Here is a 22,033-nt window from a genome sequence, read left to right as displayed (position 1 = left end):
AAAGGTATAAAGACATCTCAGTTTTATATTTGTGTTGTTTTAACACATCTTTGTGTGGAAATGTTTAACACACTGATTGTGTTGAAAGCAGCACAAAAGGTGTTGTCCTTAACTAGACACAACTGTGTTATAAATTAACTCATGATGCGGTTATTTTTAACACATCTGTTTTAAGAGTGAAGGTCTTATCAATATATTTATCCATAAAACCATTACTGTACACTAGAAAAAGAAAAATGTGCGATAACAGTCCAGTTTACATGACACTAATTGCACCGCTATCTTCGTTAGTTTTGACTTACTTGTTTGTAATGTCCACTGGATCTGAAGTTGGTTACTATGTTTTAAATGGCTCCTTTGATAAAAATCTGTTGTTTTCATCTTAAATATATGACTTATTTGAGTCGTTTACTTCAAAGTCTATATATAACACCACTTTAGCAGCTCTAGCAATACATTTCTGAACACATTCTTGTGTATAAATAAAGGAGATACCATGTTGACATATTTGTTTATAATGTGGTATATTTGACATTTTCAAAGGGTAAAAATACCCCTGGAAATATTAAGCCATTTGTTTTTAACTCAGTGTTTTTTTTTTTTTTTTTTTTTTTTTTTTTTTTTTTAGAGTGCAACGTTTTTGGAGGCGCTTTATAAATTCCTACAATTTTTTTTTTTATCTATTTAAAAAAAAAAATGAGGTAACAATTTGTATTTATTTTTATGCATTTAGACTGACTTTATCAAACACAACTAGCTAAGTACTAATGACATGATTTATGACAATCTTAGAAAAGTAAAGTTGAGCCAACTTAATATAGAAAGAAATAAGAAGTATAAAGGCACCTTCAGAATTTCAACCCTGATAGTGAAAATTTTAAAAGACAGATCAAAATGCTTAGCTTAAAGCACTGTAACTGTAACTTAGCTTAAAGCACTTAAACTCCTCTTTTTGAGTTATTATTAGGGGCCAAGCACCAGAGCTGCTTCTTGTTCTTCTTGTTCTTGTTCTTGTTCTTCTTCTTGTTCTTCTTCTTGTTCTTCTCCTCCTCCTCCTCCTCCAATGGGAGTCTATGGCAGCCCTATCAAGCTTAAGTAGGAAAATGATGAAATTTGGCACACTCATGCATATCACCATGAGTAGTATCTGCACCAATTACGGGGTCTCTAGGACCAACTCTATAGCGCCACCACTAGTTCAAATAATCACTATTCAAATGGTTATTATTGTTGAACACTTTGTCCTAGAGAAAGGAAATTTAGTTCATCAGATTACTCTCTCATGGTGACCCCAATGCACATCTTAAAGCAAGACTCCACCAATTATAGTAGTCACCATTCTGAAATGTACAGTATTCAGTTTTTTTGCTGCTACTCGTTCAAATTGTGTCCCATTCTTACCAAAATTGTCTCAGATGATCAGTGGACAGAGCCACACAATTTTGATATTCTTATTTATTCAAAAGTTATGATCCAGTATCTATTAACATTCTAACTAAGGCTGTTGTGTACTCATTTTCACCTTGGAAGCTCTCCTCAGCATCAAACCAAATGTGCATTCTGTGGTTCGTGCACTGTGATAAACAACCTTCCATTCTAAAGGTCCTGGGTTTGATTCCCATATGGTGCCAGTTCTTAAAAACATCTGTAATCTTGTGTTCTTTCTTTTGTGGCTCAGTATTGCACTAACCTTTCAACCGCATGGCATGCAAATAAATGCCTCTGTTCTGTTCATGTCCTGTTCAATCTTATTCTCAGCTGTGCTTCTGAACCTATCTTTTATTCATTCATGTACATTCTATTTCTCCCCTTTGTGTTATTCAGGCTCCACATTGCGCTTGCTGCACCTTTGGTGCTTGGCCCCTTTAATCGCTGCTTGCAGCTATATTTATTATTATAAGTTATGTGTATTGCCTAGCTAGCTGCACTGTCTATGACTCAGTGTGTCAGACAAGTATGTCTCAAAGATACTTACTTAATTTCTGCCATGTGCATTTGTGTGGGGAATAAAATGGTAGTTAATTCCTCTCAATTAATATGTTTGACTCCTTAATTGGTTTCATAATGTGCAAGGAACACATATGATAGCTTTTTTCTTTTTTTCTTTCTTTCCGTTTTTCAATGACTTGCCTAAATACTTGAATACTTAACATAGTCATCTCAAATTACTTCTCAAATTGACTATTTAATAAATACAACTTGGAAAAAAAAAGTAGTTCATTTCATTTTATTTATTTTAGTTAAATAAAATGTAACTATGTTGTTAATATTGTTACTTCGCTATCATGAGGGTGGGTGAAATTAAATCCTTAATTTAAATTTTTATTTCAATGGTTTATATTGAATTGCATTGCAAATGGTTGTTACAAAAGTGTCTAATATTTCGACATAATCTCCATGTACAGTGGAGTACAATACAATAATCTGTATTAGTATTCCCTACAGCGTTAGAAAAATTGGTTCTTTAGGGGTTCTTTGGATAGTTATGGGTTCTTAACTTCCTATAAAAGTTCTGCTTGAAGCCCCTCTGAAAGAGAATCCTTCTTTTCCACACAGTTATAAGCCAAAGAACCCTTAATGGAAATTACATTTTAAATAGTAATTAAAGTTGTCATCAAATATCATTTCACTGAACCCATTGTTAATTCACTTGAGTTATAGATGTAGGAAATAAACAGGTAATATTCTTTTTGCCATGCTTTCTCCTTATATGCTACAAAAACAGCACATTATTGTTTCTAAAAATACCAGATGTGTTTGGATGAAAATAGCTCCAAATAGACACTGTTTGTGAACCACAAGTTTGAATTGTGTTAAATAGTTCTATGAAGCCTATATCTGACTATAAGGAAAACAGTTTTTGAGTGCTAATTCATTGCTAAGGATAATTGCACTTTTTTATACATATGTCCTTTTGAAGCACCTCATACGGACGATGTAGTTGCATAATTAAGCAGTTCGTTCTAATTACTGTGTGAGAGTTATCCAAGTTGCTGCCCCAGGCCTAATTAAAATCAGCTCTCTGCTGTTAAGTGTCCGAGTGCTAATGAATGGAGGTATTAGAACTGTAGTGCAGTGCCTCTTTAGACATGTTCAGAAACGCTCTCCCAACACTCTGCTCTGCTGGTAGACTGTATGTTTACAGCTGTGGAGGTGCTGTTGATTCTGATTCATGATTCTGATTCATGGTGGCTTAATGGTTAACACATTTGCCTTGCACCTCCGTGGTAGGGAGTTTGAATCTCGCCCCTGTGCTGTGTGTGCAGAGTTTGCATTTCCTCCCTGTGCTTCAGGGGTTTCCTCTGAATACTCCATCTTTCTCCCCCAGTCCAAAGAAGTGCGGTGTAGGCTGATTGACATTTCCAAATTGTCCATCATGTGTGAGTGTGTGTGTTTGTGCCCTGCTATGGGTTGGAAGTGGCACCCTGTCCAGTGTGTCCCCCGCCTTGTGCCCCAAGTTCCCTGGGATAGGCTACAGGCTCCTTGTGACCCTGTGTAGGATAAGCGGTATTTAAAATGGATGGATGGATGGATTCTGATCGGTCAAGAGGGCATTCATTAGTTTTATATAACAGCACACTGTTCTTTAATAGATCAAATGTATAAAATGTGGCACATTGCTGTGGTATAAAAGGAATAAAATTCTTTGGGACATGCTTTTATAGGAAAACAGCATCAGCTCCAGCTCCAGAGACAGGACACATGACATGTAATCCCATAACTACTTTTAACAGACTTTCATAACCATGTGATGTAAAGCCTGACTGATCCAAATTCATAGAGTTCTATGTGGCCCAGGCTGAAACACAGGTTCACACACAAGATGTTGCCTTGTTTATCTGTTTTGTTTCGTTTTTCAGTTGTTTTTTTTTATCAGAATTTGTTATGTTAATAATTAAAAAGAGACTGTGGATATTTGCATCATGGGTAATCATGGGTTTTCAAGCCCTTTTACCCCAAAATCCAAATTTGAAAAGATTAAGCATGGTAGACAGGAATTTATTGGTCTGTTAATTTTGTTTTATTCTTGAACTTTCTACCCTCAGAACCAAAACACTGTGTTAACATATAATTTTTTACATTTTTAAATTATCTAACCAGCACTTTTCTGGTTTTATTAAAATCGGAGTTAGATTCAAGTTGACTTCGGGTGACTATTCAATTAGGCGTATAATAAAAATGAAATATTAGCTATAAAAAAAAAATATGGTGGTAGTTGATAGTGCTTTCCACCACTGAAAGATCATTCAAAAGATAATGATTAGAAAATTGTGGATGACCTTTCTATACATCATGGATACCAACACAGATCTCTGTCTGGACAATTCATTATTTACCCCAGGTGCAGGGAGGGTCACACCACAGCTCCAATAAGAAATTACCATGTTCCGTACTGTTTCTTAAATCCCACCACCTGCTAAATTTTAAGCCATTTACAAGTATGTTGATGTTAGAAGAACACTACACATGTGGTCTCAAGGTCTGGTTTGCATCCCTGTATGTAGAGACATGACATGAAATCCACATCTGCTATTATCATCACCTTTAGTCAATTAAACTTGATTTGTCAGCTACACAGAAGACAGTATATAAAAATTAATATTGTTTATCATCTTACTATACTGCAAAGTAAAGAAAGAATGAAGAATTAAAGACATAGCTAGAGTAGGTATGAGTGATTAACCACGGATTGCACATAATTCATTATTAATTGTTTGGGTAAATTCTTATACAGGCTTTGTTGCTCTTTCTTGTGATCTTGATCTTTTTTTTATTTACTTGCCTGTGTATTTCTTATTTGTATTATTTTAAAAATATTTCCACCATATTCATCTTATTTGTCAGTCCTGCCATGATTTTGAGATAGCAGAAATGAATGCAAAATCAAGCAAATTCCGCAGTCTTCGGAGGAGCTCGCAATTTTTCAGAACTACTGCAGAGTTTCCTCAGATTTGGGCCAAGAACGTGCATTTGGTCAAAGCCCTCTTCGATTCACGAACGTGAGTACAGCTAAAAAGGCCTCATTTACCAACAAAAATCACTGCAAAAGACAATTCTGTGCAATTGCAATTTCGCCAATTCAAGTAGTTTTCCACAAAAAAAGCAGAAATTATCTCTGCAAATTGCATCGCAAAGTTTGAAAAAAAAAGCTTCAGCAAAATTAAGTAATTTTGGCCACACCAATCATAAAAAAAACGGAAAAAAACACTCCTGTATGGACTGAATAGTTGGAAAGTAGTTACCATTTAGAAAAAAAATAAACTTTAAAATCTTCAAAAAAGTAAATAAATAAATAAATAATTGTATTGTTGTGCATCTATGTAAACACTCAAAGAAAAAGAAAAAAGAATCCGGAGTTGGACAGATTGGTGTTAAGTTTGACTTTACGTGCACATCAGGACAATAAAGTTCTTCAGACTTTGTAATGTGCCAATCCCATGGATAATTCACTTATCTTAAAAATCTGTGAAATAAAGACAGAATACCATCATCTTTAGCAAACACAAAAGGAATATTGAGATATGGTTTATTTCATGAGTATTTATAGAAATCAACAACAACAAAATCATGATGAAATATCTCTAGAAACATTAAGATGACTATTGTACCATATTATGGCTTCTTAGTTAAGAGTTTAAAAATCAATATCTAAAGGAAACAAAAGGAGTAATTAAAGTAAAATATGCCCAGTGTTCCTGACAGTATTTCACCCTAGAAAGTTGAGTTACAGAGGAATCAACATGCCTGTGTGTGTGTGGGAGGTTCTCTTGCCCTCTGGATGGCTTGCTTAAAAGGAGAGGGGTCCCTCGGTCCGTCGAGGAGCACGATTAAAGGGCACTTCAGCAGACATAATGTACACTTAGAGTGGTGTACATTGCCTTTCTGATTCTAAACTTACTAACAGCCTTACAACTTTTTTTTTCTTAAAGCAGGTCAAAATTATTTCCCTCTCACTCTGTCTATATACTTGGCATGCAAATATTCTGTATATATTTCAAGCTGCAGGTTTGTAGTTGATATTACTCCACAAATTTTGAAAACTCATTTCTTTAAGCCACCAATTTCACCTTTTGAAAGCTTCATAATCAACAAAATCAGCTATTTTCTTGAAGAAGCTGGAAATCAATAAAAGGCCCTGGAGAAATAATGGCTGTCCTTTGTGTTCAGTTCTTGCTAAACATGATTTACATTTTTTTTTCTATGAGAAAAATGTAAAGCCCTTCAGATGTAACACATTTCGGCTTTACCCTTAAAACATCCAATTAAAAAGAAAAACGGCTTCCCTTTCGTTCTCAGATTGCTTTAGTGATACAGGGCTTGGTCTCTTTGGTTGCTCATGTTCAGGAAAAATGGATGAAAGGTTTAATGGAAAAAGAAGGTCTAAGATGTCAGTGCTTGAGGTAAAAGCCCAACTCCCCCAAACTATACAGCAACGTATACTGTTTTGGAATATTACATATTAGAACACTCTCTTTTTCTGAGTGTCTATCAAAGAGCGATAAAATTTACCTGAGGGGCCTTAAGGGAAAAAATGTTTTCATTTATGACTGTCAGATGAACAAATGACAATTAAAATAGGAAATGTTTCTCAGTCCTCAGGGAGAACGTGTGCAAACAGCACACCATGAGTCATCTGGGAGCTACACACTCACACAGCACCTGAGGCTACCTGAGGCACACACACGCACACGCACGCACACACGCGCACACACACACACATGAGCACACATGCACACGTCTTCTGTTTAAAGGTGTGAAGTACTAAGAGTAGAAAGTAACAGAAGTCTAAAGAGGGCTGAAGGTGAACATTGAGGTTTAGCGGGACATGCACAGTCAGGTCCAAACACATATTCCATCAGAAATCACTCGCACGCTCCAGGCTAAAGCTTTTGCATCCAGTGAAAGATCATTTGCGCCTCACCTACAACTACCTACCATCATTTATATACATCATACAGAGTAAATCAACTATTGTTAAGGTTTGTACATGCGTAGAGATATATACATATATGTTTCTGAAAACCCAGAAGGTAAAGAAATCCTCTTCCAAAAGGCAGAATATACACACCTGGTCCAAATGATCATAGTATCAAACAGCCACCTGTCAAATGTTCACTCATCTCAAACAAATTAATTATTGAAATATATGTACAAAAAATACAAATGTAAATGCCCTAGAATATATCTATATATTCATATACATATATAACTTTTTATCTTTCAATTAAAAATCTGAAAATAATGTCTTTTATTTTTTATTTTAAAGAAGAAGAAGAAGAAAAAAAGGATTATTTGAAATCATGCAGTTTGCCCAAGCCTCTGAGTTTATCCAACTTTAGTCTCTTTGGGGCACAAGAGACATGGAGAGCAAGGAAGAAGAAAAGTGAGACAGGGGGTTGTAGGAGGCTGTGTGCTCTGCCCGACGTTTAGGGCTCTTTCCTGAGCTGATCTCAGACTGGTGTCCAGCTATGCAAAGCAGAGACAGACAGGAAGGCAGAGAGATTGTTTAATATCATAAATGAGGGGATTGGGTGTTAGAGGTCCTGTGTGAGAGAATACGTGTTAGGGTCGTTACGTATGGAGAAGAATCCGCACCAGATAGAAAAGCAACCAGGGGGAAAACATGAAATGCAGTACACAGACATTATGGCATGAGGAAAACTTACCACAATGAAAAACAAAAACTCTCTTACATCTCTTTAGTGAGAAACAATAAGTAGGTGTTTGCTTTTAAGTATTTAATACTGACTTTGCATAATAAGTGAATGTAATTCCCTGTTACGTTGCATTTAACTTTCAACACTGATTGCAGCGGTGCCACACTGAAATGCAACCACTATCCAATCACAGCCCTAAGCCATACTCATCATATTCCAGGAGGTGTTGCTGTTCATATAAGGAACACCAGTTATAGGCTCTTTGTTTCTTCATTCCTACTGCATTGATTGTTCATCAAGCTTTACTGAATTGTTACTAATACATACGACTAAAATACTTACAACGTACAACAGGACCTAGTAGTTTTAAGTATTGCATGCGTCAACATTTTTTCAGTAAATATATTTCTGTTGAGATTATTCACATGAAATTTTCACCAGACATCAGTATTAACTCAAGAAATCTGCAAATATAAAGAATTCACAACATTAAAGTCCATAAATAAAGTTATGTGTAATGAAGTGGAATGACACAGGAAAAAAGTATTGGATACGCTAAGTAAAAGCAGTTCTCCAAGGCAAGGTAAGGCAAGGAATCAACCGAAATCCATAAGTAATTATGCCTCCAATCTGTGCAAATTAATATCAGCTGGGTTAGTAAATTGATGGTCTGTAAAAAGGCTTTTTGTTTCCAAAGTATCAGACAAGAAACATGTCATGATGGGTAAAAGCAAAGTGCTCTCCCAAGACCTTCACAACCTTATTGTTGTGGAACATATTGATGGAATCAGATACTGACGTATTTCAAAACTTCTGAATCCTCCAGTAAGCACCATTGGGGCCATTATCCGCAACTGGAAGCAACATCACTCCGTCATCAACCGGCCACGCACAGGAGCTCCTCACAAGATTTCTGACCAGCGAGTCAGAAGAATAGTCAGAAGAGTTGCCCAAGAGCCAAGGACCACTCGGAAAAAGCCCCAGAAACACTTGGAGGCAGCAGGTACCATCGTCACAGAGAAAACAATAGGCAATGCACTCCACTGCTCACGCTCACCCCGCAAGACTCCATTACTAAAGAAAAGGCATGTCAAAGCTCGTTTAAAGTTTGCTACAACTCATTTGGACAAGTCTATGAAATACTGGGAGAGTGTAGTCTGGTCAGACGAGAACAAAATTGAACTTTTTGGCTGTCATACTATACACCATGTTTGGAGAAGAAATGGCACTGCACATCACCCTAAAAACACTACACCAACAGTGAAGTTTTTCAGGTGGAAGCATCATGGTGTGAGGCTGTTTTTCATCACATGGTACTGGCAGACTTCATATAACTGAAGGAACGATGAATGGAGCCCTTTACTGGGAGATTCTTGAGACAAATCTGCTGCCATCCACCAGGATGATGAAGATGAGATGTGGGTGGATCTTCCAACAGGACAAAGATCCAAAGCATACTGCAAAGGAAACTCTAAATTGGTTTCAGAGAATAAAAACATCAAGGTGTTAGAGTGGCCCAGTCAATCAGCTGACTTGAATCCAATTGAACAAGATTTAAAGACAATACGTTTAGAATAATGGGCCAAAATCACACCTGAATACTGCAGCCGATTAATTTCTTCATACAGGAAGTGTCTTGAAGCCGTTATTACAAACGAACGCTTCTCCACTAAGTAGTAAATAAATTTCAGTTAGCGTGTTCAATACTTTTTTGCTGTGTCATTCCACTTTATTACAAATAACTTCATTTATGGACTTTAATGTTTGGATCTCTTTTTATGTGCGGATTTCTTGAGTTAGTACCAAAGTCTGGTGAAAATTTCATGTGAATAGCCTCATTGGAAATATATATTTACTGAAAAATATGTTGACATATTCAGTACTTATTTCCCCTACTGTAAATTCCGCAATGTTGTACCTTCAGACATAAAAAAAGGAGGCGTTTGCTAATGATTTAAATGTGGATACATTAGTAAAAATAAAAAAAGAATAAAACAAAAGCGGTCAGACATGTACTGCTTAACTAGGCATGGCTGTTTGCTCTCTCCTTATTCCTTATTATTCCAGGTAACAGAGTAATATCACCACCTACTGGATATTTCAGGTAAGTAAGTTATTCACATTCAAGATACTACAAGTAAGGTATAGGATCAAGCTTTATCAATTAAATTCTTTCCATACTTTAGAACAACATCATTGCTGTATACTGCATGCACTTCCTTTTAAGGGTTTGCAGAATGTGATCAGCTGTAAATATACACTCTGGAAGAATATACACATCAGTTAAATGCACAACACACACACACACACACACACACACACACACACACACACAAATATACCTATATACATATAGTCGTTAATATAAACCAATAAGAGAACGTCAGCATGTTGCTGGAAATTCATTTGGAAATGTTCATCCTACACCTCGCTAAAAGTCCAAGAAATTTGTTAACAACTTTAAGGTTAAGTTTTTTTTAATCAATATTAATAGTTTTATCACATATAAAAGCATTGTTAAGTGTATGTAATAGTTATGAAAATATTGATGATTAAGGGTTTAATGAAGTAGGATTAAAGAAACAATGACCCTGTGAGGAACTATAAAGGGTGTTATATGGATGCAAACACCCCCTGGGGATTGACGCTTACAGGCCAAACACATTCCTGAATGCAGTTTCAGGCTGTGATTGGAGAGTGTGGCATAACTGCAATGCACCGATGAAAGTAAAATGCAAGGAAATCCATCCATCCATTCATCCATCCATCCCTTCATCCCACTTGTCCTACACAGGGTCATGCGGGAGCCTATCCCAGGGAACTTGGGGCACAAGGTATGGGACACCCTGGATGGGGTCCCAACCTATCACAGGGTACAGTCACACACACTACAGACAATTTGGAAATGCCAATCAGCCTACAACGCATGTCTATGGACCGGTGAGGAAACCACGGTAGCTGTAGGAAACCCAAAAAGCACGGGGAGAGCATTCACACAGGGAGGAGGTGAGATATGAACCCAAAAACCTGGAGTTGCGAGGAAAATGTGTTAACCACTAAGCCACCTTTCCCCCATGCAAAGACATATAACAGGGAATTGCATTTGTTTAATTCTTAATACTGAAGAGATAAAGCTATGTAAGAGCAATGTAATGAAGCTTTTGCTTGTTAGTGTGGCACATTGTACTCATGTCACAAATGTAAAGCAATACCACCTGAGTATTGGATTTCACATTCACCCCCCCAGTCCGATTGTTTTATCACTGGCACGGAATCTTCTCCATAGCGACACACCAATCTGACTCTGAAATACTAGCACCTGAACACTAAGAACTCGAACACTAAGTACTGCGTGCCAAATTGCGTACCACTGTACGAATAGTACAACACCTACAAGTATAGAGTTTCAGAAATTTTTATATGGTCTGTCTGTAATTTAAATAGAGCTAGCAAATAACAAATAAGGGATAATAATTCTCTGTTTGTGAGTTAGAGAACTCTTTTGTCTTCTGGCCTCTGATGCCAATTCAGCATGTTAAATCAGCACTGATCTGTACTAACAAGGGCCAAAAAACAAACAAAAAAACACCACAAATCTACAGTCGATTAGTTGGCTGTCAGTCAGCTTGGTGTGTCAGAGCTCTTAGAGAGAGAGAGAGAGAGAGAGAGATAGAGAGAGAGAGAGAGAGAGAGAGAGAGAGAGAGAGAGAGAGAGACTGAGGATAATATCTGGGCAATATGACGATATAATATCTGCATGACAAATTGTCACAACACACTAATCTGCGATATTGTGGATATTATCAGTAATTTTATAACAATTACAAACTTGGAAGCAGATGATTAGATATAAGACATTTGTTCTGTTTTATAAATGAAATGTTAATATTTTCTAAGGATTAAAAAAAAAAATCTCTCCTTTTCAGTGTTAAATATTTTGGTTTTAAATGCAACACTACTGTTTAACCAGCAGTTTGTTAGCAAGCATATATACTGTGTTACATATTGTGTATCGTACAAATATCTTCATGAATTGTGCTATATTTTGGTCATATCGCCCTCCTCTGTTGAGGATGTCTGACAAATGTCTGAGAATGTGTGCGATTTTGTGAAATGGAGAGAGGGTTAGCAAAAACTCTCTGCTCTGCCCTGCTTGCTCCACTTTACACTTTGGACTCGTTCTCCATGTTGGCAATGTCCCCATTGCGTTCCTGCTCTTGTGTCTCTCTGCTCTCCTTCTCCTGCTCCTCCTCATCATTGCGTGAGTCTAGCAGGCCATGCTGGCTCAGTTTGCTTGCCACGGACCAGGAGAGTGGCAGGCGTGAGCGTGCGCTCATCTCGGTCAGCTCGCGCGCGCTGCAGCTCGGTGTGTTCGTCTCGTAGATCTCATGGAAGCTGTTGTAGTCGACCTCATAGAAGCCATCCTCCAGCGTGAGCACGGGCATGAACCGGTAGCCCCACTTGATCTCACTGGCCACATACGAGCTGCGAGCCTGGCAGGTCATTCCTATCAAGAACAAAGAAAAACAACACAGATGAAAGGTGCCATTCTGCAACGGCTTACACAAACTGATCAAAATGTGAGAAAAACTACAACCACAGCTCTTTTTTTCCTTCTTCTTCTTCTTCTTTCTTTCTTTTTTTTTTTTTTAACTAAATTACGTTATATTAAAAATAATCCGGACAACTGAATCTCAAATTATACCTTCAAATAATGAAATAATATAAACAGGGATGTGTATGTGTATTAACACTTGTCTGTTAGACTACTGCTAAATAAATGTATATAGAGAAATGCTGATTTTATCTATATTATTTATAGAATTATACGGATATCACATTCCCCATTATCTGTCATTGTGTAGACATAGTAAAGCAGTCCAGTGCTAGAGTTTTGTGTGCTTGCAGAGACCATTTATCACAGTGACACAGGGCAGCAGTTATTCACCAGGAAGATCTTATTCATCATTACACTTTCTCTCTCTCTCTCTCTCTCACACACACACACACACACACACACACACACACACACATAAATCTCTAACCTTAACATTAGCAACCAAAAGGAAACCTTTTGGGTCTTTTTTCTTTTCTTTCTTTTTTCCTTTTTCTTTTCTTTCTTTCTTTCTTTCTTTCTTTCTTTCTTTATTTATTTTTTACAGCAGCTACTACTTTTGCTTAAAAAAAACCTGTTTTCCCCACATGGTCAAGTCTGTCAGATATGTCTGTCCATGTGAGGTATAAAAACATGTTTACCCAGACACACACTGGCAAGCTATAAGCAACCTATCCAGTCTCACACAGAGATGTCCACCTACCTCAGTGTAATTAAATGAAATTACACAATTACACAAAATTACAGCATCAGTACACAAAACTAGCCTCAACAGAAGTACACCATCATCAGTGTTAAACACATGCTGAGTTAAAAATAGCTCAACTTCATATTACAAGTTTACCTGTAGAGCACAGCATTTCACAGTGGTTTAACTTCTAAAATCATGAAATCTCAACTACCATTTTGTGAATTAAACTCTCACACGGAAAGATCCTAGCAGAGGTCACTAGCATCTTGGTGACTAGAATGCTGAAAGTTCAAATGTTCTTTCTTAATATGGAATTATATGAAAGGATGTTGTGAAGAGTAAACTGTACTTTTCAGAAATATTAGCTTTCATATAATTTGGGCCTCTCAAGGCACTTTACATAAGAAAGAACCAGAAATAAATGGCATAAAACAAAGTATATAGGCATGTATCAAAAACAGTTAATAATAAAATACAATTCAATAACAATAACAGTAATAGTAATAATAGTAAAAGTAAATGCTATCCTAAAGAAATAAGTTTTGAGAGAACATTTGAATACACTAAAAGACTAGACTTCTTTAATATCAGGTGAGTGAGTTCCACAGTTTTGGAGCATTAGGAGAAAAGGCCCTATCACCCATAGTACATAAACGAGTCTGAAGGACAGTTGAAAGACCAGAATTGGAGGAGTGAAGATCACGTTTTGGGGTGTAATGGGTTAAAAAGCTCAGCCAAATAGTGGCTATATGGAGATATCAGGGATACAGTGATTTAAAAAAATAATAATAAATAATTATAAATTGAATTACAAACTGACTAGAAGCAGCTGATTCGATGTTACAGTTTTGTATGAGAATTGTTGGCTTTGGACCTTACTAACAGAACAGTTGCTTAGTCCTCAAAGCATTATGATTAGTTTCTACTACACATGACCATGGAAAGTTTCAGTCTAAGCTGTTCAGTTTATCCGTTCAGTTTTAAATCCAGATCCTGTATAGCTGCTGGTCCTCGTGCCATGTGTATGTAAACTCCTCACAGCCAGCTGGCTGACGCAGGAGCAGTTTTTGCCCTTTATATCCTTGTGAATATGATTAGAAGGACCGGAAGAACTGATCCTGGATCAGCAGGCTGATGATGCTAAGCTGGGAAAATATGGTTTGAGGATTAGTGTTCTGCGCTGCTGGAGTGAAAAAAACTTGGCAGGTAATAGTGAGAGTGTGGTCAGTGTAAGGAAAGATCAGCGCTCATTCTGTTATCAGAGGCAAACACATGCGCGGCATAGGCGTTCTTCTACCGTCTAATTCAGTTAGTGCACCAAGTATTTTACTCAAACATGTTTGAGTACATGTATGTTTTGCTTTCTATATTTACCACTTATTTCTATGGTCACTATTTATGTACAGCTACCATATCTCTCTATCTAACTCTGTATATCTATCTGTCTTTCTATCAATCCATCCATTTATTTATTCACACCTCCATTCATGGTCAATGCAAATGATCGATGAAACACTCAGTGTTTATGTGTGAGCTGAGGAGAACACCAGGCAGGTGTCAGAAGGCCATTGGCTGTGAGGTAAAAGTGATGAATACATTAATTATGTAGACAGGCTGCTGTTTCTCCTGTTTCCGCAGAATGTTTTCTCACCTCTGGCTGTATGCGTTAACTTTTCAATGACATGCAGCATGTGCGGCATGCTCCCCTTTCTCATCGCCATAGCAATAGGACAACCATGGAAGATGCTGCCAGCTGTTATTTTTGCATCCTTGCTCCAGTTGACCTCACTGACTCTCAGCATGTGCAATGTGTGTGTGTGTGTGTGTGTGTCGTGCATGCAAACAAGCAGTGTTCAGATAATCTCAGTGTATGTACATGTGTGTGGCACGTGCATCAATACCCATGGGTGTAAAATTATATTTCCGGATTATGATGTATAAAATGTACAGTGCCCTCCACTAATATTGGCACCCTTGGTAAATATGAGCAAAGAAGGCTGTGAAAAATTGTCTTTATTGTTTAACATTTTGATCTTTTGTTCAAAAAAGTCACAAAAATACTCTCATGGATATCAAACAATTGCAAACACAACACAGGTTTATCAAAAAAATCTTTGTTAAATATAGGTGTGCAACAATTATTTGCACCCCTATGAATTTATATGAGAAAAATATATTTGAAGTGTATTCTCATTTAAAATTTTTTTAGCACACCTGGGTGACTATTAATTGTTGAAATTGTTCAATCATGGCTTCCTGTTTCACAGGGGTATAAATATGAGGTAGCACATAGGCCAAATTCCCTTAGTCATTCATAACAATGGGTAAGACCAAGGAATATAGCTGTGATGTGCGGCAAAAGGTTGTTGAGCTTCACAAAATGGGAAGTGGCTATAAGAAAATAGCACAAGCATTGAAAATGCCCATTTCCACCATCAGGACAATAATTAAGAAGTTCCAGTCAACTGGAAATGTTATGAATCAACCTGGAATTGGACGTGTGTCTATATTGTCTCAATGCACTCTGAAGAGGATGGTTCGAGTGGTCACAAAATCTCCAAGGATCACAGCTGGAGAATTGCAGAAGTTAGTTGCCTCTTGGGGTCAGAAAGTCTCCAAAACTACAATCCAAAGTCACCTACATCACCACAAGTTGTTTGGAAGGGTTTCAAGAAAAAAAGCCTCTATTTTCATCCAAAAACAAACTCCAGCATCTTCAGTTTGCCAGACACTACTGGAACTTCAAATGAGATCGGGTTCTATGATCAGATGAAACCAAAATATAGCTTTTTGGCATTAAACACCAGAGGTGGTTTTGGCACACACAGAGAGGTAGCCATATGGGAAAGTACCTCATGCCCACAGTTAAATATGGTGGTGACTCATTAATGTTTTGGGGCTGTTTTTCTGCCAGAGGACCTGGACATTTTGTTAGGATATATGGCATCATGGACTCTATCAAATATCAACAGATATTAAATGAAAACCTGACTGCATCTGTCAGAAAGTTAAAATGGGCCGTGGTTGGATCTTCCAGCAGGACAATGATCCAAAACATATATCAAAATCAACAGAAAAATGGTTTACTGACCACAAAATCAAACTCCTGCCATGGCCATCCCAATCCCCTGACTTGAACCCCACAGAAAACCTGTGGGGTAAACTGAAGAGGAGAGTCCACCAGCGTGGACCTCAAAATTTGAAGGATCTGGAGAGATTCTGTATGGAGGAATGGTCTCAGATCCCTTGCAATGTATTCTCCAACATCCTCAGGCATTACAGGAGAAGACTCAGAGCTGATATCTTGGCAAAGGGAGGTAGCACAAAGTATTGACTGAAAGGGAGCCAATAATTGTGCCACACATATATTTAACAAATATTTTTTTTGATAAACCTGTGTTGTGTTTGCAATTGTTTGATATCCATGAGAGCAGAGTATTTTTGCGAATTTCTTTTTTAAACAAAAGATCAAAAGGTTATACAATAAAGACAATTTTTTTATCTATATTATTTATAGAATTGTATTACATTCCAACATTCCCTGGTTTGATCATATGAGACTGAGCCGTGACTAATAATGTATGACTAAAGGGAAAACAAGTCTAATGATCAGAGGTGGGTAGAGTAGCCAAAAATGTTACTCAGGTACAAGTAAAACTACTGATAAAAAATAATTACTCAAGTAACAGTAAGTTAATAATGTTACTAATTACTTGAATAAGAGTAATAAAGTATTCAATGAGAAGACTACTCACATAGCAAGGTACTAGTAACTTCAGATCTGATTAAAATGAAGGGAAAATCCTAAATCTCAGACTACATGGAGAACTGTAAGTCACACATCTCCTTGAAAGTCTGTCTGTTCTGTTTATATGATATAAAACCTGGGTTCAACATGAGGCAGCATATGCCAGTCCTCTGATGGGTACAATAACACACAACCTGTCATTTTCAACACAAAATCTCAAACACACACCCCAAAAAACAAACATTTTCCCAACAGTTGACTGCCTTTATTTTCACAACATGTTAACAACACAAACTTGTCAGCATCTGCATTTAAACAAGACAACAGAGAAAAAAAGAACAGACTATAGAACATAACAAAAGAGAAAGTGTGTGTAGAGAGTATGTGAGTGTGTGTGTGTGTGTCCTGTCTCCGTCGACACCCTCGCTTCTCCAGGACTGAGCTGCTAAAAAGTGAGCAGTTGTTGCATCCGCATTCAGACCACTGCTGCGTATCACAAGACTATAAACTAACTATTAAAACTACATATATTCATTAACGTTTAACATTAAGGGAAGAAGGCCACTGAATGTAGAGAAATAAAAGTACATTTCTGTGATTAAAAATGAACTTGAGTAAGAGTATAACTATGGCCAGTTAAACCTACTCTTAAAAGTAATTTATTTTTCAAAAAGTTACTCAAGTATATGTAACAAAGCACGTTACTACCCACCTCTGCTAATGATTATTGCTAAGCAAGTAAATAATTGAACAATAAATTAATGACTGATGAATTGGATGATTACGTGACAGAAGATCTAATTATACATAACAAAAGGATCAATTAATTAACATTAACATGACTAAAACACTATAGCATTTCATACACCATAAGAGTACAGTTGATCTGTGATGTATATTAAATAAGAGTACATGTAAAAAAACAAACAAACACAATAGAAAAGGAAATCTTCTTAGTCCTAATAAGTTAAACGATCCACCTCTCCTCATATTTTGTTCTTACATAAGCTACTGGCTTTTGCTTGGTATGAAAATAAATCTGCACCAAATCTATAAAAAGACACCACTCTGATCAGGAATAGAGGAGAGCAATTATTTTCTTCAATTCATCCTTATAATAAGGAATGTATGCACAACACTGGATACCAATTACTGGAGAAGTTCCTCTCTTTGATGCTAGAAGCTACACTAAAGCTGCTCTATGCTGAAAATGATTAAGCATCATTAATATGACTGAGTGATGATGCTACCCCTTAACTGTGAAGAACAGCACCTAGACCTCTCTACCAAGTAGACTGGTGATGTGTACCAAAATAATTAATTTCAGTGAACCTGTGACATGCAGCATATGTAAGATGTTGAAGAAAAATCTAAAAGCCTACAGCTTTTCAGTTTGTCCTTCTGGGGGAACAATTAACTGTTCTTTGTAGAACACTTATCTTTCAGAGAAGGCTCCAAGCAGAACACCTTAATGATCCAATGTACTCTTGTAGAGCCGTTTTTTTTTTTTTTCTAAGATTGCAGCTTTCATTCTCAGAGCCAGAACTAAATGTTCTAAAGCATGTGTGAAGAAATATAGGATTAACATTCACTTAGCATTTCCCACAGGTCTGAAATATATTTCAGCAGTGTTTGGAGGATCTTTACAGATGTTTTTAACTACAATTTAAGTCATGCAAATATTTTGGATAACAAAGACTAAAACTTATTTAATGTTTCATGTCCTGCCTCAGTTTGTCCATATTAAGGCCTGTTACTTCACCCCCACATTCTCAGCACTCTCACATCTCTCAGGCCACCAGTCTCACTCAGTATGTTTACATGGACAACAATAATCCAATATTAACCCGATTAAGACAATACTCAGATTAAGAAACTATCATGTAAACAGCAATTATTGATGACCTTAATCAGACTAAAGTCATACTCGAAGTAAACACAAATCGAATTAAGAGATGTGGAGTATTTGTATTTTAGTCGCATTATTGAAGTGCGTTATAGACACGTACACACCTCAATCACACTATTAACATCGTGTTGGAGTTTTCACCGCATTTTGTGACAGAACGCGTACACAAACAGCAATGCTCAACCGTTTGACAGTAAACAAGAGCATGGCTGCATCCAAAACCATGTACTTACCTACTATATAGTAGGCGAGGTACATGTATTTCAGCTACTATATAGTAGGTAAGTATGTGGATTCGGATGCAGCCCAAGGATTCAAGCAGTAGTCTATTTGCACATACAGCATGACAAATAATTAACTGCACTTGAAGCTTTCGTAAAATTAAAAATGAAAAACCCAAAACTGTATACGGTACCATAACGAAGACAAACTGTATGTTGATACGTGAAATTCTGGATGGAACATTGGACGGCGTGGTGTGGGGACGTAATGACGTGCCGTTAATCGATCTATGTTCTATAACATGTAAAACCTGAACATGAAAGGAGTATTCTAAAAGCAACTCATGTAAACACCTTAATCACAATATTGTCTTACTCAGTATAATATCATTAATTAGATTACTGCTGTCCATGTAAACGTAGTGAATGACTGTCTGGTGGAATTGACAAAACAAAAGTTTACTTGCATTTTGTCTGATTGTTGAATGCAATTGTAATTTATCATTAAATTAATATTCACATAATCATTATTGGGTTATTTCTGCATTTACTACATCAGCTTTTTTTTGGTAAGTGAACAAATGTTTTCACAATTCCCACCCACTAGCTAACTCTGCCCTATCACACCAAAGCTACAAACCAGGGGACGGTGAAGTCCTACATGTGCTTCCTCCAAAACACATGAAGCCAGTGCATCTTTTCAAACTGCTACTCATGCTACATCACTGGGCAGCTGAACACTTGGAGGAAAGCACTAAATGCCCTTTTCCGCATGCGTTATCCCATAGATTGGTTAGACAGCATGGCCAATTTTTGTTCTCTTGAACTCCTGGCCACAGCAGGCAGTGGCATTGTCAAGAATTGAACTCACAATCTCTTGATAACATGGCAAATGTTGGCAGTGGTGGCTCAGTGGATAGGGCTCTGGATTACTGATCAGAGGTTGGTGAGTTCTGTCCTGGTTCTGCCAATCTGGTACTAAATCCTGATACATCCAAGCTGCCACTGTTGGTTCCTTGAGAAAGGTAAATCCCATATGGATATATGGTAAGCCTGCCAAAAAAAAGCTTTTCTGCTATGCCACTCTGTAATGCCATTGTTGTGAGTTGTCTTAAATAGTTAATTGAAGCCCAGTGATCTCAAATCAGAGTTGCATTACTGGCATATGGGTGCAAACTGAAATCATATAGGCCTTCCAACCATGACATAGTCTAGGTACTATTCTAAATATAAGTGTGTACGGCTGTAAGAAGTCATGGTTCCATGGATGTTATGGAAACTCTCCTTGAAGTGAAAGCTAAGGTCAAAATGAAACAGATGTGACATACAGTATCTGGAATATGAAAGAACAAGTCAAAGAATGTATTGTCACAAATGTATTTATCTTAGTCATTATTGTTAACAATAACATTAGTAATTAGAAGAACTCAGTACAGAGCATCATCCATTGGCTGGGTATTACATACTGTCTCTCTTTAGTTGGTTCATCTTGCACATCTATAATGTGATGCTCTGCTCTACATATTGTTCTACTGAGATTTTCACAATAGTCCCATTGTTATGCATAGCTCAGATGCTACATAATACCACAAAACATCTTTTTGATGCATTTTGAAAGACATTTCTTGAAGACACAATTCATTAGTTCACTTTGCCCTGAGACTTGTGTTTGATGAGTAAAGACCACAGAATGTCCAAAAATAGTTTGAATATGTTCCTTGGTCATTTCATCACTCATTTCTACCTCATTTCTCATTTTATCACTCACATTTCTTAGCAGGTGCATTTGTGTTGATATGTAGGGTGAAGATATTCGGCAGCTATATAGGTTATTATTGTAGTACCATTAATGAAAACATTTGCTGTGTGAAATTTGCCATATTTTCCATCCAGCTCCAAATCTCCTCTCTTGCCACATATGTTTGATGTCAGAAATGGTCTGTTAGATCTATCTGTAGCAGCATGTATTTCTCTCATCCAGTTTCTCCCTCTCTGACAGTGCGATTGGCAACATTACCTACAGAAGTATGTCCTTTAGAGTCACAAGAGTATGTCCTTATCTTGAACCAGATTTCCAGTTCTCCCAGTGTTCCTGCAACCTGTTAGTTTTCATAATTCTTCAAAAACATGGACAATACCAAATGTCTGTATGTTTGGAGTTGATGTTTGGTAAGCTTGCATGTTTTGATTTAGGCCTGCATTTCCTGTTTGTTGAGCTCAAGCTCCTTGGGGTATAGATTCTTTAGCTAAGATGTCAGTTTCAGACTCCACCTGTAGTCCTTTGAACACTGTCCTTCAGTCAGTGAACAACTTGAACTCAGGATTCTACAGTGGAAGCTCTTTGACATGCAAGTCTGTTTACAGGTTTGTCAAACTCTACTTATGTCCATGGTCATTGACCACTCCAGTCATTGGGAAGGATTAAAAATACTTCCAGTATGCTGATTTTAGCGCTTCTAAAACTGTTAACGAGCTTCCTCATTTGATCTTTAAGCCTTGTTCATTGTTTAAAGGGCATGGACTGAGTAACTGAGTAATTTCCAAACTAGCTTTTAAATCAGCACTACACTAGCAATGAGTCTCACCACCAAGTACTACTACTTTTCTTTAGTCATGTGCCACATACTAAAGCAGCGTGATACAATTTTGCTGAATAATAACCCGTTGTGCTGGCGAGATAGCACAGCTGTCAAGAAGTCTTCATATTTGTGCAGAGTGAAAGGCACACTGTGCTTCCCAAAACATGTGCTTCACACAGAGCCCTTTTGTGGTGTGAAATGTAGTTTGCCTTCCTCAGTAAGAGAAAGTTTCTTCATGGTGTGTTTTTCCTATAAGAAGATATTAAGCTAACAATATAGAAGTCCACCCATACATAGTTCCACAGGTCTAAAAATGATCTTCGCTCATGAACAGTAGTTATTTCTGGTAAATCACCATTGTGTGCTTGAAATGAGGACTCTTTGCTTTGTCAGATTCAATATAATGGTCTTGCCTACATATGAGTTCAGTCCATTGGTTCCCCTATCTGTCCTATGCAGGAATGGAAAATACTTGAGTAATTGTACTTTGTTACCATACTTTGACTTATAGACTTAGGCATATTTAGACTTTACTTGAGTATTGCTTAAATTTAATACTCATACTTAATTACATTTCCAAGAAAAACCTCACTTTTTACTTCTTACATTTTT

The 22,033-nt window shown here is 37.1% G+C and overlaps 1 protein-coding gene across 1 annotated transcript in view; it reads right to left on the bottom strand.

Moving 5' to 3' along the window:
• Nucleotides 1–11,821: 11,821 nt before the first annotated feature.
• Nucleotides 11,822–22,033, bottom strand: part of kcnj6 (potassium inwardly rectifying channel subfamily J member 6) — a 90,133-nt gene continuing 79,921 nt past the window's right edge. The window contains exon 3 of the mRNA XM_053645925.1: nucleotides 11,822–12,165. Coding sequence (XP_053501900.1) covers nucleotides 11,822–12,165 — 344 coding nt within the window. The remainder of the gene's footprint in view (nucleotides 12,166–22,033) is intronic.

Source organism: Ictalurus furcatus, chromosome 16, assembly GCF_023375685.1.
Source record: "Ictalurus furcatus strain D&B chromosome 16, Billie_1.0, whole genome shotgun sequence".
In the NCBI taxonomy this organism is placed as follows: domain Eukaryota; kingdom Metazoa; phylum Chordata; class Actinopteri; order Siluriformes; family Ictaluridae; genus Ictalurus; species Ictalurus furcatus.
The sequence above is the reverse complement of the archived record's forward strand: the minus strand, read 5'-3'. Positions and strand labels throughout refer to the sequence as shown.